The 23844-nt window shown below is 42.5% G+C and overlaps 1 protein-coding gene across 2 annotated transcripts in view; it reads right to left on the bottom strand.

The window, feature by feature from the left end:
* LOC308092413 (pleckstrin homology domain-containing family A member 5-like) overlaps positions 1–23844 on the bottom strand; it is a 150709-nt gene that overhangs the window by 28707 nt on the left and 98158 nt on the right. For both annotated transcript variants that reach the window (XM_080438287.1, XM_080438288.1), the window contains 9 exons: positions 16894–17224; positions 15349–15453; positions 12866–12938; positions 12056–12156; positions 9321–9436; positions 4062–4410; positions 3183–3532; positions 614–868; positions 1–354 (listed from right to left, as the gene is read on the bottom strand). The exon at positions 1–354 is cut by the window's left edge and continues 13 nt beyond it. In XM_080438287.1, the coding sequence (XP_080294413.1) occupies positions 1–354; positions 614–868; positions 3183–3532; positions 4062–4410; positions 9321–9436; positions 12056–12156; positions 12866–12938; positions 15349–15453; positions 16894–17224 (2034 nt within the window). The remainder of the gene's footprint in view (positions 355–613; positions 869–3182; positions 3533–4061; positions 4411–9320; positions 9437–12055; positions 12157–12865; positions 12939–15348; positions 15454–16893; positions 17225–23844) is intronic.

The following is a 23844-nucleotide window of genomic DNA, read 5'->3' as shown; positions in this document are numbered from 1 at the left end:
GTCCTGTGGCGTCTGTCCACGCTGGCGTCGCCCCCGACTCCGCGGTACACGGGGGACGGCCCCTCCGAGCGCGCGCTGCTCATGTTGTAGGAGCGCAGAGGGGAGGGGTAGCCCCCCCCTCCCCCTCCCCCGTACATGGAGAGAGAGCCGTGGGAGGGCGAGGGGGGGATGGAGGGGCCGTGCGACACGCGGTCCGACAGGTCCACCATGGTCTTGGGGCCCGGCATGTTGTTGGCGTAGAGCCCGCCGCCGCCGTTGCCCCCTCCTGGCGGGCCGTGGCAGTACGCCTGGCGCTGCTGCCACTCGTACAGCTGGCACAAGGTGGCGTCTCTCACAGGCCGCCGCTGGGTGGGCCTGAAAACCGTTGAGGAGAGTTTGGTTAGCCGGGTGGGCCTGAAAACCGTGAGGAGTGTTTAGTTAGCCGGGTGGGCCTGAAAACCGTGAGGAGAGTTTAGTTAGCTTGGTGGGCCTGAAAACCATGAGGAGAGTTTAGTTAGCTGGTTGGGCCTGAAACCATGAGTTTGGTTAGCTGGGTGCAAAATAAAAAAAATGTATGCAAAATAATTGCGTTGATCTCAAAATAATTATGATGTAATAACTGTAACAGACGTACCACTGGGTGTGGTCGTACTGGGAGGCGGGACCTAATAAGGCGTGGTTGTACTGGGGTGCGGGGCCTCCCAGGGCGTGGTCGTACGCAGAGGCGGGGCCTAACAGGGCATGGTCGTAGAGGGAGGGGCTCATGCTGCAGATGCTGTCCCTCTGGGCCATGCTGCCTCGGGGCATGGATCGGTAGGCCGTGTCGCTGTAGAGCGCCCCCCTGTGGCTGGAGGGCATGTTCCTGGGAAGAGTCTGGTAGGAGGAGACACTGAGGAGACACAAGAAAGTTTAAAACATGTATTAATACCGAGAGAAATGCATTTTTTTTTGTTTTTTCTCTTTTTCTCCCCTATTAAGTCGTTACGCAAATTTGCACATTTGCTGCTGTCAAGCTGCTGTGATACACCTCATTAGTTCAATTACATAATCCCTCAGAGGGGAGAGAGAGAGAGAGAGAGAGAGAGAGAGAGAGAGAGAGAGAGAGAGAGAGAGAGAGAGAGAGAGAGAGAGAGAGAGAGAAGAGAAAGAGAGAGAGAGGCAGTGAGAGGCAGTGACAGAGAGAGTGAGAGTGAGAGTGAGAGTGAGAGAGAGTGAGTGAGTGAGTGAGTGAGTGAGTGAGTGAGTGAGTGAGTGAGTGAGTGAGTGAGTGAGTGAGTGAGTGAGTGAGTGAGTGAGTGAGTGAGAGAGAGAGAGAGAGCGAGAGAGAGAGAGAGATGAGTCAGCAGTAGGCATCAGTTCACAGTGTCTGGCTGCTATTGGATCTATTCTTGCTGCATCAGCACAGTGTCGCTGCACTGCATTAGACTGGCTGTCTGACCATCTAGACCATGGAGAGGTGAGACAGGACCAGTATGTGTCTGGGTTAGATGCCATGTCTCTGACGTTCTTCATAAGCAGTACTACAGCAGATATTGACACTTAAAGGGATAGTTCACCCCAAAAATGACTTTTTTTTCCTATCGATTACACACCACATGGAGACTTGAATTCATGGATATTCTTTTGTTTTTGTTGCATTCCTAAGCCAATAATTTGATGACCGGCGGCGGCTCCGGTAGGAGACTCAACATTTCAACTTTGAGTCTCCTACATTAGCATCTTTCCGTCACCAAATTATTGGCTTAGGAATGCGCCAAAAAAAAAAAAATCTCCTTGAATTCAACACTTCATGAGGTGTGTAATTGATAGAACATAAGTAATTTTTTGGGTGCACTATCCCTTTTAACACATTGACTGCCAATCGCGTAGATCTACGCAAACCTATTTAAAGCCGCCACGTGCCAATCGCGTAGATCTACGCGAGGTGGTCTTTTTTTTTTTTAAGTTCACATTGCACTTTTTTTCACTTTCGGTACGACACATTTCATTGTAGCACCACCGGAAACGGAATTATCCGGGATCCGGATTTGCCGATCCCATCGGCCTCCATTCTAAAGCGGACACTAAAACGCAATTTTCTCGTTTGTAGTTTTTCTCGTCGCTGATCGCTGTTTAACATAAACCGTTGTAACTACAAGATGGCGGCTCGGTTTTTGAAGGGGATTTCACTGGGTGACACAGTCGGATCGCCGCTGTGTTTACAAACAGTTTAATGCTCGATCTTAAGGGATTTAACGAGGTCTGTGGCGACGTGAATAAAACAAAAAAACAACAATAAAACGCTGGCACTGGTGAGTACATTATGAGATTAAACTCTGGCGTGGAATGTGTTAAGGGGAACTTTATCCTATTGTGAGGTGTTTGACCTGATGTGAAGAGATTAACAGTGGGTTTTAAAATCCTATCTTCTCAACTTCATGCCAGGAGGTGGCAGTATTCTGCAGGAATCTGCAACACCTCACTACCACCAACGGCCGTGGCCACACACCCTACAACTACCCGCCAAATACATTTTCCAAAAAACTCTTAGGATTTAGAAGACATTTGCAGAATCCCCCAGAAGCAAATATTTGAGTTACAAATGCTCGCTTTAAAAAATATAGATATTCAAAGATTTGCACACATTTTCATTTATTTTCCTAAAAAATAGCAGATCTACAAGCTCATAGCACGGCACTCTGTGCCGCACTATAAGCTTGTAGATCTGCTATTTTTGAATAGCCAAAGAAATAAATAAAATGACAGAGATGCGTTCCTAATCCATGAACACGGAAGCCTATCACAAGTAAGACGCGCGAACGCTGGAAGCGAACGCAGCTCGAAAATATTGTGTATTTACAGACTTGTAATCCGTGTTATTTCACCGTGATGGGGAGAGAAGTGTGTGTGTGTGTGTGTGTGTGTGTGTGTGTGTGTGTGTGTGTGTGTGTGTGTTGTGCATTGTAATGACAGCATTAGTGTCTAAATTCCTGCACTCTGGCGCACTCGGGTGGCTGCTTACAGGCAGTGCACGCATGTGAGTCACATGGGGGCATGAGCCAAATACTGCACACAGAGATACGGAGACACAACCCGAGCACGGTTTGATAGTAAGCTCCACTTGGTCGGAGGCGCGGCGAACGTTCGCAATGACGCAAGTACACGATGATGTCACGACAGGGTCGCGATGATGTCACATCACGGAACGGTATGTATAAACCAACCTCCTGGTGTCGTCGTCGGGGCCACGGCCTCTCTGCTGCGTTCGGACCCACTGCTGCAGCTGCTGCATGGAGTTGGTTCTGCTCAGGCTCTGGCCACCCCCCTCGTTGTCATGACGACGGGGGGCGGCGGCCCTCATGGACGGGGCCCCGCCCCCGTCCGTCATGGTCACAGTCGGGGTCGGGCTGTGGTCGCCGCCGCTGCCCCCGTTGACCTCCCCCGGGGGGCGGTGGTAGTAGTGGGGGGCGTCGGCCTCTGCAGGAGTGCGCGGCGAGCCGGAGGGCGTCGGCCTGGCTTGGGTGGGGGCGTCGGCCTGGCCTGGGGGCGTTGGCTGCAGCTTGACACTGTTGATCTGGGCGAGCGACAAAGTGAATGATTGTACGTTTTATATTTATTATTATGATTTCTGTGAGAATGTTTTAACAGATATTTAACAGAAAATACACTAGTATAGAGCACTGAGGGACTCCGGTCAACCATATAGGGTTTAAGTGGTTAATACGCGAAACTATTTCTCACCTTTTTGCCCATGACCTTTCAGCAAAACATAAATAAATGCTTTAAATTTTTTAAACTGAAAAATAACATAAAAATAACAAACTAATCAAACGTTTAGCTCAACACCCAAAAGAGATAAACGATGTCTCCCCGGGACCAAAACTATGCGTCGCAATGTAGATCTGCTATTTTCACTACTTCTTAAAAGGTTATTTAAAATAAATAGAATAATAATTCATGGAATTTTTATTTTATTTTATTTAAATTTATTTTGTTATTTTGAAAAAAAAATGTTTTTAATCCATAAAAAATTGTGACACAAAATGTAGGAAAAGGAAAACAAAGGGATATTTACTCGGGACTGGTCTAACAACTCCACTAACCTTGGTGAGTGGCGAGTGGTCGTCTCTATGGAAACCGTAGCGCTCGGCCTCCTGCTGCCGCTTCTCCTCCTCCGCGGTGGGGGCGGGGCTAGCGGAGGAGGGGGCAGGGTTAGGGGTGGAGGAGGAGGCGGGGATAACGGAGGAAGGGGCGGAGTCAGGGGTGATGGGAGGTTCTTCCTGCCGCTCCGCCTCTCCGTTGTGTCGGTCTATTTCGTCATTGTTGTTGTTGTGCATTTCGGGGTGCGAAGGTGCTGCCACCTGCTGGTGGGGGTGGTAGTGGTGTTGAACATTGTTGGAAAGGTGGTTTCCTTCCTGTGGTCCGCACTGTTCTACTGTCAGCCTGTCGAACCTGACACACACACACACACACACACACACACACACACACACACACACACACACACACACACACACACACACACACACACACACACACACACACACACACACACACACACACACACACACACACACACACACACACACACACACACACACACACACACACACACACACACACACACCAATTTATTCATGTCCACATAAAGGAGAGCATACAAGGACACAAATATTAAAGGTACGGTCAACCCATTAAAATCGTGAACACATCTGTGTGACCGCTTAAACCATTATTTTATACTTTGGCCTGTAGATCTGCTATTTTTGCAAAATCTTGAAAATTCGTGCAAATCTATGAAAATGTATATTTTTAAAGGGAACATTTTTGACTCAAATCTTTGCTTCTGTGGGGTCCCTGGAACAAAATATTTTCAGATGGCGGTCGGCGGCCAAAAATATATAATTTGGGGGTCCTTGACATGACAAAGTTTGAGCACTGTTGATATTATACAGCAACATACGTTTTTCAGAAAACTGTTAGGATTTAGAAGACACCCCCATAAGCAAAGATTTGAGTTACAAATGTGAGTTAAAAATAGTAGATCTACAAGCTCGTAGCTTGTAGATCTGCTATTTTTGAATAGCCAAAGAAATCTAAAAATGATTATTTCCCGGTCTAAATGAGTTCAGGTTAAATTCACAAAATCATGGCATATGTCGTGATGATACAAAAAGCATAATAACTCAGTACTCTATGGGTATAAGTAACAACGTGTGCCAATGTCTCTCTTCATGTGGATAAAATTGCACACTGGAGGAGGAGCCAGTCCATGTAGACACTTATGGACAAAGCAGAGACTTTTAAAAGCCTTACAATTATCAAAGCTTAGAAATGGATACTTTTCCAAAATGCTAAAATGATGGTATGGGTTTGGTTTCTTTGTCTGGGACGGATTCATTGATCACATTACTGAGTGAGCGGGGTCTAGCGTCAGTGGTGTAAAGTAACTAAGTACATTTACTCTAGGGGCTGTACTTTTTGAAGTACATTTTGAAGTATTTTTTACTTTACTGGAGTATTTCCAGTTTTCAGTACCTTAACTTCCACTCCACTACATCTCAGAGGCAAATATTGTACTGTACTTTTACTCCACTACAATTATTTGAAAACTTTATTTACTAGTTACTAGTTACAAAACATACATTAACCACTTCAGCCCTTTTCGGCCATTTGAAAATAGCCGATCAACAAGCTCGACGCATTGTGAGCTTGTAGATCTGCTATTTTCTGCACAATGAGTACTTTCTACTTGTGGTACTTTAAGTACATTTTGATAGTAATATTTTTTTACTTTTACTCAAGTAAATTTAGAATTCCGGACATTTACTTGTAGCAGAGTATTTCTACATCGCAGTATTGATACTTTTACTTAAGTAAAGACATGTTGTACTTATTCCACCACTGTCTGGCGTTCACAACACAGACCAGTTTGGTGGGAGTACGAACAGACACTTGTCTGTCTTAATTGTTTTGTTTGCAGCTATTCCTCAGGTATAGGTAGAACTATATAGTTGATATATAGTTGAAAAAAGGTAAAATACTGCGTCGCGATGCGTTGTGAGCTTGTAGATCTGCTATTTTCAAATAGCCTATGTATAAAATAGGCCTAAAGTGGTTAATGTATGTTTTATAATCATTTATATCTGCAAAGTAACTAGTAACTAAAGTCGTCCAATAGTTGTAGTGGAGTAAAAGTACAATATTTGGATCCGAGATGTAGTGGAGTAGAAGTAAAAGTATTGAAAATTGGAAATACTCCAGTGAAGTAAAAGCACCTCAAAATTGTACTTAAGTGCAGTACTTGAGTAAATGCACTTTACTTTACACCACTGTAAACTCGGGGAATTCTGCGTGTAGATATTAATCTAGGAATCTAGAAGCCGGGGGGGAGCCCCCCGTTTAATGTGTTTTCCAGACATTACACCAATGTGTGACTCTCTCACTCACTCTCTTGCTTTCTTGTTTGTATTACTTACTTGTGAGGACATTAACATTTTGGGGCGGCAATTTCATGGATGCCAATTTCTTTGGGGCCATTTACTGTAAGCCTTAAAAGGAGTTGTTCACTAACAAAATGACTTATTTTCTATCAATTACACACCCCATGAAGCCTTGAATTCATGGAGATTTTTTTGTTTTTGTCGCCTTCCTGAGCCAATAATTTGATTACCGGCGGTCTCTCCGGTAGGAGACTCAAAGAGTCTCCTTTGAGTCTCCTACCGGACACATTAGCATCTTTCTGCCGGTAATCAAATTATTGGCTTCATAGGAATGCGACAAAAACAAACAATCTCCAAGAATTCAATGCTTCATGGGGTGTGTAATTGATAGAAAATAAGTCATTTTTTTGGGTGAACTACTCCTTTAGGCCGAAAAATAGCAGATCTACAAGCTTGTAGATCGGCCATAACTCTATCTCTAATCCCTAAATCTAAGTAAATGTCTAATTGTAATCCTAACACCGGCCTGAATCTTTATCTAATTGTAAACCTATCTCTAAAATATGTTTTTAACCAACATTTTTTTTGATTTTTTCCACAAGTATAGTCACACACACACACACACACACACACACACACACACACACACACACACACACACACACACACACAGTACATAGTCTAAAAAGTGTTGCTGATGGAGGAAGAGAAGTGTGCGCATGCTTGCGTGTGCACACGTGGCATGCGTGCCAGAGGGCGTCCGGCCATTAAAAGGTAACCGGAGCTCGTCCAATAAAACAGCAGCTCCATCTCTCAGGACAGAGAGCTTGACCTCAAGCTGACCTTTCAAGTTCTAGTTGGTAACGCACACCGCTGATGCCTGACCTTGGATGGACTCACGGTCAGAACTTCAAAGACCCCCCCCCCCCACCAGTTTCCACCAGCAGTAGCAGCACATAAACACTGATGTGTTCTGCACAGTGGTGGAAAGTAACTCAGTACATTTACTCAACAATCATACTTAAAGGGATATTTCTTTTTCTTTTTAAAAAAGGGTCATTTTTTCGTCTACTCAGGCTTTCGGTCTCCTCACGTATTAGAAGGACAATATCAGTCACCAGAACCAAGGACGGGTGTTTCTGATGGATCTAACATGGTTTGTATAGGAAGGCGGCGTGTCTGATAAAATGAATATCAAATATCTAAATACTGAATCAAGCAACTTAAGTACACTTTTGAGGTATGCTTACTTTCCTGGAGTATTTCCAATATTCAATACTTTTACTTCTACTCTGTTACATCTCAGAGGCAAATATTGTACTTTTACTCCAGTACAATTATTCGAAAACGTTAGTTACTACTTACTGCAGATTTAGATTGTTATAACAAAACATACATTAACCACTACTATATTTGAAAATAGCAGATCTACAAGCTCACAACGCGTCGCTTTGCTAGGCGTTGCGAGCTTGTAGATCTGCTATTTTCAAAAGATTTGTAATACATTTAGAAAATTTGGGACATCTCTGCATAGTAACTACTTTAAGTACATGTTCATGCCGATTATTTTGCACCTTTACGTAAGTAAATTCAGAATTATAAAGTTTTACTTGTACCAGAGTATGTTTAAATTGTGGTATCGATACTTTTACCCATGTAAAAATGGGAGTACTTCTGGTTGTGCATATGCACACACTGATGTGTTCTGCAGGCCCAGTGGAACAACACATTCATCCTCCATGAGCTCATTCTGCATGTCTGCAGATTCTACTAACGGCTCAATGCACAGCAGTGTGGAGAGAGAGAGAGCGAGAGAGAGCGGGAGAGGGAGAGAGGGAGAGAGGGAGAGAGAGAGAGAGAGAGAGAGAGAGGGAGGGGGAGGGGGAGGGGGAGGGGGAGAGGGAGAGGGAGAGGGAGAGAGAGAGAGAGAGAGAGAGAGAGAGAGACAGACAGACAGACAGACAGACAGAGAGCGCACTATTTAATAATGACATCATCATCAGTGGTCTGGCTGTCTAACTGGTCCACTCTGTCCACAGTCTGTGATCTTTGATGGATTAAAGGGATAATTCACCCCCAAAATGACTTTTTTTTTTTTTTGTCACCCCATGGAGACTTGAATTCATGGATTTGTTAAAGCCAATAATTTGATGACCGGCAGCGGTTCCTGTAGGAGACACAAAGAGTCTCATTTGTGTCTCCTACCGGAACCACTGCCTACCCGTCCGCTTGGTCATCAAATTATTGGCTTAGGAATGAGACAAAAACTAAAAAATATCCATGAATTCAATTCTCCATGGGGTGACTAATCGATAAAAAAAAAAGCTTTCTGGGGTGAACTATCCCTTTAAAGTCATGATCCCAGAACAGTCACAGTACAAACCTCTTGACAGGCTCTGAGTGGAGCAGGACATTATAACTGATCCCAGTACAGTACAAACCAGTGTTCATTTTCTAGTTTTAGTCATCATAGCTTAGTTTTTATCTAGTCTTCGTCATTGAAAAACGGTAGTCGATGAACATTGTTTGTCATAGTTTTAGTCAGTGGTGGAAATGTACTCAAGTACTGTACTTAAGTACACTTTTGAGGATTTTTTACTTTACTGGAGTATTTCCCATTTTCAATACTTTTACTCCACTACATCCCAGACACAAATATTGTACTTTTACTCCACTACAATTATTTGACAGCTTTAGTTACTTTGCAGATTTAGACTATTATTACAAAACATACATTACCAACTTTAGCCCTATATGCATTTCGGCCATTTGAAAATAGCCGATCTACAAGCTCACAATGACTTTTAATTGTAACAGAGTATTTCTACAGTGCAGTATTTGTATTTTTACTTAAGTAAAACATTTGAGTACTTTTTCCACCACAGGTTTTAGTGGACGAAATGAAGGCCGGGTACAAACCTCTTCACAGGCTCTGAGTGCACCAGTGCTGCGTCTGTCATGGCCTTCATCCACGCCTCCATGTCTTTGGCCGCGTCACAGCAGAAGTAGTACGTCCTCATGTTGGGGTGAGTGGCCTGTGTCCGCCAAGAGACACCCAGGACAGACAGGAAGTAATTTCATGACAGACAGGTAGTGATGTCATGACAGACAGGAAGAGGACAAGGAGAGAGAATTACCTGCACGAGAGAGGAGAGAGATTAGATTATAATTATTATTATAAAACATATATTAACCGTTTCAGCCCTTATAGTGTACTATTTGAATCTACCACATCAACAAGGTCACAAAGCATCACAAAGTGACGTGCTGAAAGCATGTTAGCCGCGCGGAGCCAGACAACTATTCCACAATTTCTAAATGCTACGTAGCAGTGGTTCTCAAACTTTTTCATGTCAAGGACCCGCAGAATGTACATCCGCTTTACCCCAGGATCATTTTCAAAACCTCCTTTGCACAAACTGTATGGTAGATAGACAGACAGACAGACAGACTGCATGACGGAAGCATTTGAACATTGTGGAAGGCAACAGTCTGGCACCGGAGCATTTAAGTACATAGGCTATTTTTGAAGATGCAAGTACATTTGTACGCAGACACTTTTGTGCTTGCACTGAAGTGAAATTGTGAATAAAATAATTTTTTACTTCAGACAGTAAGACCGGGAAAGTATCTGCCATTAAAACATTTCGTTGGCTATTCAAAAAATAGCGGATATGCAAGTTCATAGCACGACACCGAGTGCTGCGCTATGAGCTTGTAGATCTGTTATTTTTGAAAAATCGTGAACATTTTACAAATCTTCAAATATATATATTTTTAAAGCAAACATTTGTAAAATATTTTGTTCCAGGGACACCCCCAGAAGCAAAGATTTGAGTTACAAATGTTCACTTTAAAGAATATATATTCAAAGATTTGTAAAAAATGTTAACGATTTTCTTTTTAATAGCAGATCTACAAGCTCATAGTGCGGCACTCTGTGCCACACTATGAGCTTGTAGATCTGCTATTTAGCCAAATAAATCATAAAGATGAATTTAATGGGTTAAGACATTGTGGTATTGGTATTTTATCCTAAGTTAAACGTCCGACTAGTCATGTATTAACAGCAATCCTTCCACTAAGCATTAGCAATCACTGACAACTTTATTCCACCATCTTAGTGAATCATTTAAAGTAAATAAAGCCATGAGGGCCTCAGGGGAATCCCCATGTGACCCCAGGGTCTGCAGAACTCATCAGACGTACACGCTGCTTGTAGATGAGCTTCATAAAAAGGACCGCAGGACTCACCATAAAGTGTTGTAGAGATGGAAACCATGGAAACCATGCCGCCACTTGGAGCCTCACAAAGAGAGAGAAGAATAATCATTCCGTAAAACATGACTTCCTGTTTATTGAGGAAAACAACAAAACAATGTGTGTGTGTGTGTGTGTGTGTGTGTGTGTGTGTGTGTGTGTGTGTGTGTGTGTGTGTGTATGTGTGTCAGGCAGACTGTCGGGCGTCTCTCAAGACACAATAAAACATAAAACCGCTTCTCTTCTCAACCCTCCCAGACCCCAGTGGTGGAGAGTAGCTGGGGAGCTCCGTGTCTCCCCATAGGATACATGTCTCCCCATAGGATGTGTGTCTCTATGGGGAGAGACAGAGCCCGGGAGGTCCTAGGCTGTCCCCCTCTCCCCTCTCTACCTGGGGAAATGAAGGCCTGTCCCTCGGATAAAAAATGTGGGATGGCCCCTTTAAGGGATATTTCACTTTCAAACATTTGGGGTCATTGTACGTCTACTCGGGCTTTTGGGTTAGTTTTTAAAGTTGCTTGATTCAGTATTTAGATATTCATTTGATCAGGCACACCCCCTTCCTATACAAACCTACTGTAGCTTCAAACTCCATTTCAACCATGTTAGATTCATTGAAAACACCCGTCCAAAGACTGATATTGTTCTTTTAATACGTAAGGGGGCTTGTTTTTCAATTACTTTTTTCATATATTTCTTTATTTTCTAAAATAATTATAAAAACTGAATGAAAAAAAGTTATTGAATAAACACAGCTCCCTCACGCATTAAAGAAAATATCAGTCACCAGAACCAAGAGCGTTTTCAATGAATCTATCATGGCTAAAATGGAGTGTAAATAGGAATGATAAAATATCTAAATACTGAATCAAGCAACTTAAAGGTAGGGTAAGTGGTTAGAATAAGTGTTAAATAGCTCTATATTATGATAGGACTCATTGCTATAGAGTGTTTGTTCAGTAAAAGGAGTCTCATGTCTCTTCAGCTCTTTATTAAACAGAAAATGCATTTTCAGAGAGCTGATTGGCTTAAATGTTGTCACCTACCTGAAAATGTGCTATATTCTGTAGCAATGATTACTATCAGAACATAGTACTTTAACCTTTTAACAAAGAAAATCCAAAACATATCACTTACCGTACCTTTAAAAACTTTCTGGGGTGAAACACAAAAGCCAGATTAGACGTTAAAATTACTCCAAACATGTTTAATGGCCTGGAGGTCTGTTAGACTGGGATCCTAAGGGGAGACACGGAGCCCCCCCAGGTACCTTGGGGGTGCATGAGTTAGGAAGCTCAAAACAATAGTTATTAGCAACAGCAGAATAAACTGTTAGGCACTTGAAGGAGAAGGTTTTCCATGGGTGCAACAACCCACATACTCAGTGCTCTGACCTTGAAGGCGTACTTCCTGTTGACGTGGTCGTCCACCGACAGCATGGAGATGTGGAAACTAGGCAACAAGATGCTACCCAGAATGCCTTCCTCCTTCTCATCTGCAATAATAACAATACTAATAATCACATTTGGAAACGTTTCCGGAAGCAGTTTTTATTCACACTGTTGGAGCTGGTATGTGGAATTCACGTCCACATACCAGTTGGAACATTGGTTCCATTTGTACACTCTCAGAAGTTACAGCCACATAAGGGTCCATTTGGTTCCTAACTATCCATCATTTAGCTGGGGACCAACTGGAACCCCCTCAAGGACCCCTGGGACCCACTTTGAGAACCAACGCGTTAAAGGGATACTTCACTCTCGGGCCGGGGACACATTTAAAAGAAATATTAAAAATAAATGAAAAAAGTTATGGAAAATTCATGGCCCCCTCACGCATTAGAGTGTCCTACTAATGCGTGAGGGGGCCATGAATTTTCCATAACTTTTTTCATTTATTTTTAATATTTTTTTTAAATGTGTCCCCGGCCCTAAAGTGAAGTATCCCTTTAAGGAACTGGAATCGCTAAAAAAAAGAGCAGACCAAGTACAGAGCCAAAGTTCAAGTTTACGTAGTATTGAGGGTTTAAGTCAACAAACAAACAAAAAAGTTACACAACACAGTTTAATTTAGTAATGTAGTGGGGGTCCCTGCTTCATAAGGGGTCCTTGGCCTGAAAAAACCCAGTTGAAAACCCCTGTTGTTGTGTGTGATGCATTATTATTTTGTGTTTTTTTTCCTTCATATTTCCATAATGGACTCACCTCTATAGTAAAACAGACACAGATCTGACAGAACAAACCACCTCTTCTTCCACAGCTTCATGCCCGTACTGTCCTGAAATACACAACACATACAAAATGTAACACACATTACTACAATACCTCATACAGTACACATTACTACTACACATTATTATGTGTCCTGTCCTGAACACTTTCAAAATACAACCAATTGGCCCGGACGGTTGGCATAACGTTCTGGGCACATAGACTGGTAATCCTGCCTGACAACGTGTCGCGGGTTCGACTCCCGATCCCGACGACCTTTGCTGCGTGTCAGCCCCCCTATCTCTCTCCCCATTTCCTGTCAGCCTACTGTTCCTATCAACAACCCATTAAGACAGCATTTTCTTTGCTTCTGGGGGTCCCTGGAACTAAATACTTTGAGATGCCGGGTCCGCGGCCAAATATATATAATTTTGGGGGTCCTTGACATGAAAAAAGTTTGAGAACCACTGATATACAGCAACATAAAGTGTTTCAGAAAACTGTTAGGATTTAGAAGATCATTTGTAGAATCGACCTCAGGTCTTTTAAAAAATATATATTCAAAGATTTGCACAAAAGTTGCACGATTTTAAAGAAAATAGCAGATCTACAAGCTCATAGCGCGGCACTCGGTGCCGCGCTATGAGCTTGTATATCTGCTATTTTTTGAATAGCCAAAGAAATCTAAAATGACACAGATGCAAAACAAATTACAAAAATAAAAAATACAACCATTGTCGACCATGCAGTCTTATGCTAAGGTAAAATGTAATTTAGACAGCATGTTATGCAGACAGATGCCAAGTTTGTTCGGTCATTTGTTGACCCTGCATCCTATAGTTTGTATAGTTTCAATTTATATATTATCTATTTTTGATATTATATTGTTTACTTTAGACTGATGCTAGGTGCTTGGTTTTCCTAGATTACTGAGGCACTACACTGTCTCTCTGCATTTGATGTATGTGTTTACCTTGCTTACTGTATATTGCTCTGGATTAACAGGGTCTGCTAAATGCCTGAATTATAAATTGATAATATGCAATGATAGGATACAAAACATGATGTGCATTATTACTACTGCTAAACATATGTAGGCTACTGTCCTGAACACACAAGCCATACAGTACATACCGGTATTACAACAATATGTAACGCAGTACACATTATTACTACACACCTGCTTATAAAAGGTTTAATTTATCACATCAATGTGTTCATACATTTTTAATTCATCACATTAATCCATTAAGACCAGGAACACATCTGTGTCATTTTTTGATTTCTTTGGCTATTCAGAAATAGCAGATATACAAGCTCATAGCTTGTAGATCTGCTATTTTTATTTTTTATCGTGGAGAATTTGTGCAAATCTTTGAACAGATACATATATTTTCAAGGCAAACATTTGTAATTCAAATCTTTGCTTCTGGGGGGGATTCTACAAATGTCTTCTAAATTGTAACAGTTTTTTGAAAAATGTATGTTTCTGTATCAGTGGTTCTCAAACTTTTTCATGTCAAGGACCCCCAAAATGATATGTATTTGGCCAAGCAAAGATTTGAGTTACAAAAGTTCCCTTTAACTCTTTGACTGCCAGAGTATTTTCATAAAGTACTCCCCCATTGCCAGCAATTTTCGTGTTTTTTTTATTTTTATATTTTGAAAATTTTCATGAAAATAATTGATCAGAGTGTTTTTTAAAGACGCCGCACAAATCCGCCACCAGAGAGCAGCACATGATAGCTTGATCAGCTCCTGGTGTCACTGTTTACCTTCTTGAGCGATTAGACATGGAAAACCATGAAAACGGATGTGACGTCCTCCCAGATTGTTTTGATCGTCAAAATTACGTTGTGATATACGACGGCGATGACTGATCGTCACCCAGACCATAGATTATAGAAGAGAATCTGTCCGTTTGTCCGTCATACCGTGTGAAAAACCGTTTGTTTACCTATTTTGGACGAAATGACCGGGGGAAAATAATCAAAAACCGGAAACGGAACCCAGGACATGAAACCGGATGCAGATATGGGTGAAGTAAGTGGAACTCGAGAATAACATTGAATTTTAAGCAGCATAGCGCGATCAGAGATTAAACAATGAACGCAAATCCAACGCGTCTAACGCGTCAATGGCGTGGGTGGATTAAGTAGTTATTGACGCGTTTTCGAGTCAATGGCGTTTATAGAGTTAAAAAGAATAATATTATATTCAAAGATCTGGACACATTTTTCAAGATTAAAAAAAAAAATAGCAGATCTACAAGCTCATGCTCAAGCTATGAGCTTGTAGATCTGCTATTTTTGAATAGCGAAAGACATCTTAAAATGACACAGATGTGTTTCCGGTCTGCAAGGGTTAATGTGTTTATAAAGTTTTAATTAATCGCATTAATGTGTTTATAAAGTTTTAATTCATCACATTAATGTGTTTATAAGGTTTTAATTCATCACATCAATGTGTTTCTCTACCTGCTTATAAAGCCAGTTGCTCCTCAAAACAGGGGCTCCAGGGTTCCTTCGGATGGAGTTTGATCTCTTCCCAAAGTTGTGGATCTTTTTGGAAGTTCTTGAAGGCTGGACATGAGGATACATCATTACAACAGTAATATTACATACATCATAGTAAGGCTGGACACGAGGATACATCATTACAACAGTAATATTATATACATCATAGTAAGGCTGGACACGAGGATACATCATTACAACAGTAATATTACATACATAATAGTAAGGCTGGACACGAGGATACATCATTACAACAGTAATATTACATACATCATAGTAAGGCTGGACACGAGGATACATCATTACAACAGTAATATTATATACATCATAGTAAGGCTGGACATGAGGATACATCATTACAACAGCAGTGTTGATTTTGGCAGCACAATTTTATTTAGTTTTAGTTATAGTCTTTTGAATACAATTACATTTAGTTTTAGTCATATTTTAGCCACCTGAAATGTTTTAGTTTTTGTCTAGTTTTAGTCGACTAAATAGATTATGGTCGACTAAATCTACAGTTGACTTAGTCGACTAAAATGTATTTTGGCGGTGCCTTAATGGCATCGTAATGACTGATTTTATATTTGGTTGCATGCTGAAAATATCCGATCTACAAGCTCACAACGCGTTGCAGCGTGATGCGTTGTGAGCTATTTTCAGAGCGCAACACCCGAGTGCAACCAAACATAAAATGACTTGTCTTTTAGTTCTGCTGGATCTCTTCTCCACTAGCTAAAACTAACATTTTAGTCAAGTTTTTAACTGCTGTTGTATCCTACTGGCTCACCTGCCAGTGAGGAGCCCCCACCGGGAGGACGTAGAGCCTCCGTCCTACTGCTCCCGCCCAACTGACAAGCTGACAAGCTCCGCCCCCATCCCGTAGGAGTACGTGCAGTGACAAATATCACCCTCCCCGCCCGGTTTCCCTCCCCCGAACACGGGCCGATAGGCTCTATGCACTGCAGCCATATTGGAAAGAAATTGGGCCTCTTCCTTACTTCCTTCACAGGTTTTACCAATGATAGTAATGAAGGCTTTGTTCCATTTCATGTAACACAGTAGTTCTCAAACCTTTTAATTTCAAGGACCCCCATAAATCTGAGTGTAGAAATGGAACCAAATGGACCTCTCAGAGTTACACACAAGGGTCCTCTCAGAGTTACACACCTTTTATGCCCCCTCAAGGAACCATGAGGGTACCTGGACCACACTTTGAGACCCACTGGTGAAGCAGAGTGTTTCCAGTGAGCCAACATGCAATAATACCGGCACCCTGACTCTGTTTGACCAGAATGGAACAGAGCCTTCATTAGTATCATTGGTAAAACCTGTGAAGGAAGTAAGAAGAGGTCCAAATTTCTCTCCAAAATGGCTGCTGTGCACAGAGCCTCTTGTGTTCGTGTAGACGCTCGACAAAGCCGGATGCACCGCGATAGATTCGAACCCACAACCTCAGCAGTGATAATATGTAATAAATATTTAATGCAGTGTTCAGTGACTCACTCTTGTATTAGGGCTGCTGGGCTGTGCTGGGCATGGTGACGGCTGGCACTGGGCCGGGTGGCATGGCTGGCATGGCACTGGGTGCTGCTGGGCGCTACACAGCGATGGGTGCGGTTGCTGCTGCTGGGTGCTACACAGTGCTGGGTGCGGTTGCTGCTGCTGGGTGCTACACAGTGCTGGGTGCGGGTGCTGCTGCTGGGTGCTACACAGTGCTGGGTGCGGGTGCTGGGTGCTACACAGCGCTGGGTGCTCTGTGCTGCTGGGTTGTTTGCAAGTTTCACTCATGGTGCCGAGTGGACGATAGTTCTTCTCATTCACTGGAACTTTAGATCTGAAAGAGACACCACACAATGAACGCCACAAACACACCATTGTAACACAGACGAAAGGGAGTCTACCACCGCGCCTCAGACAAAAAGAAGGCAAGCCCGGTGCGTCACATAAGCAGGACAACAGCATTATGTAGAGAAGACACTGGAGCAGCTCGGACAATTTAAGCCTCTTTTAACACATTGAATGCCAAAAACGGTCCGGACCGTTTTTGAGGATCCAAACGAGAAGTGCCGAAAACGGTCCGGACCGTTTTTGACCCAATTCTATTTTTATACATGTGGGCCACGTGGGGCGCTAAAACGAAACTTTGACATCACCCAAGGAGTTTCTGAGAAGAAGAGGCTGGATCTGGCTCCATGTCAAAAATCCTTCCGGTCGGCGTTTTCAATGTTATCTCCTTGACTAAAAGCTTAATATCTCCATTTCTTTTTAACGTGGTGGAAACGAGCCGTTTTCGATCGGCGATCACGCTGCAATGGAGGATCGCGTTAGAAATATTCCAGGCGTTAGTCGGGACCCTCCGCCGTCTCGCACGCACGCTTTGTTTACATGCACTTCCGCGTCGGGGCTTCTACAGCACGAAACGTATAACGCAAGTGGATGGAAGAAATGCAGGCACTCAACGTATAATATTTTAATAAACCTCTGGCACCCAATGTGTTAAGTACAAAAAAGTATTGACTGACGGTTCTATGCTACTACACCTTCCTCAGAGCCTGAGGAGGATGCAGTAGCATCAAAACATCTTCTCTTTGTACTCTTCTGTCTTCTCTTTTGTACCTAGTAGATCCTCCAGAAAAACGCAGGCAAAAGTCCTTGATTATGCGGGCTAAAACTCTTGATTATGCGGGCTGAAATCCTTGATTTTGCAATGAAATATGCGGTTTGTTTTGCAATTTTATGCGGTGAAATTGCGGGAAGTTGCGAAATATGCGATATGCGAAAAGTATGCGGTAATATGCGATGCAAAGCACATATTATGCGATGCGATGCGCATATTATGCGATGCAATGCGCATATTATGCGATGCGATGCGGCCTTTTAGAAAAAACGTTACCCCCGCACAATTATGCGCCATTTTGCTGATTATGCGGTAAATTCTGCGATCGCATAATCGCATTTTTCTGGAGGGTCTAGAGAGGCTTCAATTGTCTCCAGTGTCTTCTCTACAAACAAAATGATATATATATATACACATCAAAACATCATTAACACAGCATGAAGATACAATTAACACACAACCCATGAACACGGGGACATGCCATCAACTCAGGAAGCTATGTCACTAGCATCATAGCCTACGAATATTGCATGTGTCCTCTCCTTGTACCCTTCCTGGTCAAAAACATGGACCATCAGAGGAGAGGAGAGGAGAGGAGAGGAGAGGAGAGGGGTGGCCTACATGATGGTCCACTGGGAACAGAACTACTGCAGCAGAGAAGGAAAGGAGGATGCATCTGGTTTTAGAGGACATATATACTCTGCTGCCCCTGCTGGACACGGACTGAAACTATGCACTGATTATACACCCTATTCACACACTACCTTCTACAGTACCACTGCAGCATCCATCCATCCATCCATCCATCCAATCCATCCATCCAGCCATGTCAATGTATTATTTGCACACACAATTATGAAATAAAACAAAAAATAAATCACAAACATATCTAAAAGTGCAGGAGTGGTACGAAATTTGGCTTATATGAAGACCTCCCCTAGAAAAAGAGAAAATAAATAAAAGCAGTCCTGTGGAAAGTCATAACCAAACGTGCACAGGTCTCCACCAGGTTAGGTAGGTTATTGCGGGCCAGCAATGTTCAGAATTCAGTCATGACTGTAGACATAATGTGTACCAATTTGTGTTTGGACAAAATGTGTAGTAGGAGTAATGTGTTTCAGCAAAAATCGGCCTCCTGGTGGCTGATGTGAACAATGCAGGGCAGAGGTTTTTCCTGGGCCTCTAGGGAGTGTGCGTGCAAAGTTTCACGCCGATCAGTCCAGTTTAGGTAAAAAATGCGAATTGTTCTTTTATAGCGCCACCATGAGGCTGATTTAAAAGATCTACGGTGGCATTTCTTCCTTGGCCTGGAATGAATGTGCGTGCAAAGTTTCACGGCAAACGCACGCTGCATTCATGATTTGAGGCATTTTGTTCCAAACAGACCACTTCTGCAAACTTTGGAAGCCAATCTTAGCCAACAGGATGGAATATGAAAAACATTGATCACATGACTATTGAGATTTGACTGATTTGCGTGATGTTTGGACAAAATCTGTAGGAGTAATATCGCAAAATTTATTTTGCAAAAATTGGCCTCCTGGTGACGCTATAACAGGCCAAACCTCTGGGGTTCTGCTCTGGCATCCAGGGAGTGTGTTTTCACAGTTTCACGTCGATCGTCGATTGACAGAGATTAGCTGTTCACAGACAGAAGGACACACGGACGGACGGACAGACAGGCGGCAAAATATATAGGACCACAATGAAAACAAGTCCCCAGGACTTTTTGTTGTGTTTTTTGGCCTTTTAGCCTAAATGTCTGACCTCATGCTGTTTACATTTCTGACTAATGAAGTATTCAATAAATCAATCAATGAAACACAGTCTTGGCCACACCTTCGGCCTGGCGGAGACAAAAAAAATAAGAGATATTCAATCAAGAACAATAATAAAAGAGGGGCACGGTGGCGCAGTCGGTAGCGCTGTCGCCTCACAGCTAGAAGGTCCTGGGTTCGATTCCCGCCGGGGACGCTGTGGGCACTGGGGGCGTGTCTTCTCCTCCGCGTCATCAGTGCCCATACCCTAGGTGGGGTTGGCGAAAGGGCCTACTCTGTGTGGAGTTTGCATGTTCTCCCCGTGTCTCCTAGGGTAGTTAATACCCTCACAAAAACATGTAGTAATCCTGGTCACTATACCGCCTCACCCATGACAGCCGGGGCGCCTGATGGAGGGGAAGGTAACTGGTTGGAATAACGTGTTCCTTCCACGCGCTACGTCCAACCAGGGAAACTCCCCCCTGTCAGGTGACAAGAAGGTCAGTAGGCTCTCATGCCTGAAGGAAGCATGAGCTCGGCCCTGGCCTCCCTACTGTGGGGTGACAGGTGTAATACTGGTGTAGGGCTGGTGTAGTGCCCAGGATCACTTAGGAAATTGGCACCGGGTGAAAAAAATGGGTTACAAAAATTGCGGGATAAAAAAAAAAATAATAATAATAAAAAAAGAACAATAATAAAATAAAAACAAATAGTAAAGACAAAGGATGATCTAACTATTGATATTTTTTATAGGATAGATAGGATGGGATTTAAAAATGGAATCAGATGTATACATGTTACATCTACAGTTTCGTAGGCTTTGGCCGTATCAATGAATACATCATTGGGGTACTCATTGTACCAGACAAGAGCCCAGAAAAACTATCCATCAGTTGGACCAGAAGTGAACCATTGCTGTTTTTTTCATAGTGGTGTGAATCCATCCACCCAAAACTATATTTCTCAATATTCAAATTCTAAATCAGGCAGGCAACCACATCAGGTTGACCACTTAAACCCTATATGGTTGACAGGAGTCCCTCAGGGCTCTATAATAGCGTCTTATATGTTTTCTGTTGTTGTGGGGAAAGCTTAAAGCTTTCCCCACTATACGGAATTGCTGGGGTTTAACCCTTTAACTCATTCAGTGCCACTGGACGTCTAAAACGTCCGTTGTAATAAGCCCTGTGCCACTGGACGTCTAATGCTGCGTTCACACCGACGTGAAGCTGAACAATGAATTGGCTTCTATTTTCAATGTTATCTCTATGCAAATTGGCGTTTTAAACATTTTCATGAGCGTTTAAACGCCTAAATGGAAAAGCGTGCTTTTTTTCTCCCCAGACCCGAGCTTTGAAGCTTTTTTTTTTTAAGCCTTTCAAACTGTAGGCGTTTAAAGCTCAATTCTAGCCAATCAGAGGACAGCATGATCTGAGTAGGCGGGGACTAGCTCATTCAGCCAAAAAGAATGTCAGCCCGGTGAGCCCGCTGCTCGCAGCCTGCTCGCAGGCGCAGCAGACGGGGAGATGCGGTTTCCGAAAGAAAAATCTATTTTTTTAAATAAAGGCTGTTTATGTAATATTAATGGTGATTTGGCAAGAACATGGCATATATATGGTCGGAAATAAAAGGATGTGTGACCAACAAGTCGTGAAAGCAGTTAAAACTGGTTATGTTCCGTGGGGCAGGCCCCTCTTTCCACCAGCTCACCCCGGGGAGAAGAGAGCCCGCTGGGGGCGGACAGGTCACACGAAAACCGGGCGAAAAACCGGGCTGTGGTCCGCTGTGGAGACCACAGCGGACCACAGCCCGGTTTTTCGCCCGGTTTTCACCGGGCGGAGCGGGGTAGATGAAAACCGGAGGCCGAATTGGACTACACACACCCACACAAAACGAATATTAAAGTTACTACATACTGTCATGAATGAATAATAACCTTTATCACCGAGACACCAACAAATCACAACAGATCACTCTGACCTGCTCTGCTCTGCTCTCGGCGAGCAAGTGGAAATATCCCCGCCGCATCACGGTGTGTTTGTCAGTGGTGGAAAAAGTAATACATGTTTTCACTTAAGTAAAAGTATCAATACTGCAATATAGAAACACTCAAGTAAACGTCTGGTAATCCAAATTTACTTGAGTAAAAGTACAAAAGTATTGGCATCACAATGTACTTAAAGTACCAAAAGTAAAAGTACTCATTATGCGGTCGTCTGATCCGCTGATGATCCATGTTGTCGCTATGACATGAGTCTTAAAACCCAGAGGGAATCATTTCAGTTGAAAGATAGATGGATAGATCATCTATCCATTTATCTTTCAACTTTTGCAATGAGATGAAGCGATTGATAGATCACATAGATTAGAATATAGGCCTATGCATAAGATAGATAGAAAGATAGATATATCGTTTATTATAATAATATATATATATATATATATATATATATATATATATATATATATATATATATATATATATATATATATATATATATAATATATATATATATATAGAGAGAGAGAGAAAGATTATATATCAGATATATATATAGGCCTATTATTATAATTATTGTTGTGAACATTAAACATTGTGAGCTTGTAGATCTGCTATTCTCAAATTGCCGAAATGTAGGGTTGATGAAGTGGTTTTGTATCAAAATCCACATAGTAACTAGTAACTAAAGTTGTCAAATAATTGTAGTGGAGTATAAGTACAATATTTGCGTCTGGGATGTAGCGGAGTAGAAGTAAAAGTATTGAAAATTGGAAATACTCCAGTAAAGTAAAAAATACCTCAAGTACTTAAGTACAGTACTTGAGTATATGTACTTAGTTACTTTAGCTCTGTCACTGTCCCCCTAACCATTGAATGCTGATCGTGGACTAAACACACACCCACAAAAACAAAATATTAAAGTTTTTAATCTAGCAGATGTACTAGACCTACATCTATAGAGTATAGAGACAGACAACATACTAAACAATATAATGGAGAACAGAAGTTTAAACACAGCTCCAGTCCGGTGGTCGCGATGCGGTCGTGAGGAGATGCCGGGCCATTTCCCCACTGGTCACTTGTAGATCTGCTATTTTCAAGCTGGTGCAGGCAGCAGGTTCCCTGGTGCTTTTTCCACACAGCATTCGCACATTTATATGAATGTTTTTAATTAGCAGCTGTGCATGTTAAGCCAGCTCGGCCTGGGGAGACGGCCTGCCACGGTCCCTATATATATATATATATATATATATATATATACTAATAATGTCGCTCCAGTATAGCGAAGCAACAAACTATGAAATAAACTGCTACTACTTTAGCTATGAACAGGCATGCATATCAATCCTGCGAGCCCTCTCCCCGGGGAGAGGCGAGGACCACGGCACCGGGGCTCCCGCTGTCATCTCTGCGGTGAGACAGCAGCAGCTGAACGGGGAGGATGGGGCAGACAGTCCGCTGAAAACCAGGAAATACTGCCACATGATTTTTTCTTTTTACTTGTTAATTTGTGTATATAAAATATAGATTCCCTGTCGAATCTCCTAATTACACCGACATTGTTCTTGTGAAGTAGTTAGTTTGTGCATTTTTATTGAGATTTGGTCATTTCTAGCACAGGTAACCACCGAGACGTGCTCGCCGTGATCGGGCTCCTATGACGGGCTCCACGGAGAGCAGCATGGAGGGGTAGCGACCAGACGGCTCGTTGAGTAATTTAGCAGCTTGTTTATAAACATTCTGTAGATTTTTTATCCATAAATAGGTTATGTAGTAACTAAATATAGACTTATTTCTCATCTAGAGCTGCTATTTTTCATTTTTGACTTCATAATGCGCATCTGCTCAAACATTTGTAAAATATCGTGTTCCAGGGACCCCCAGAAGCAAAGATTTGAGTTACAAACGTTCGCTTTAAAAATATATGTATTTAAAGGTTTGCACAAATGTTCAATCTTGTGCCGCGCTATGAGCTTGTATATAATAGCCAAAGACATCTAAAATGACACACACGTTCCTGGATTGAATGGGTTAAGTGGTTAATTTTCCTGCATGACGACACAGACATAAACCACATG

The sequence above is a fragment of the Gymnoscopelus braueri genome (genome assembly GCF_963280865.1).
Source record: "Gymnoscopelus braueri genome assembly, chromosome: 9".
In the NCBI taxonomy this organism is placed as follows: Eukaryota; Metazoa; Chordata; class Actinopteri; order Myctophiformes; family Myctophidae; genus Gymnoscopelus; species Gymnoscopelus braueri.
This window is presented reverse-complemented; position numbering and strand designations above follow the sequence as displayed.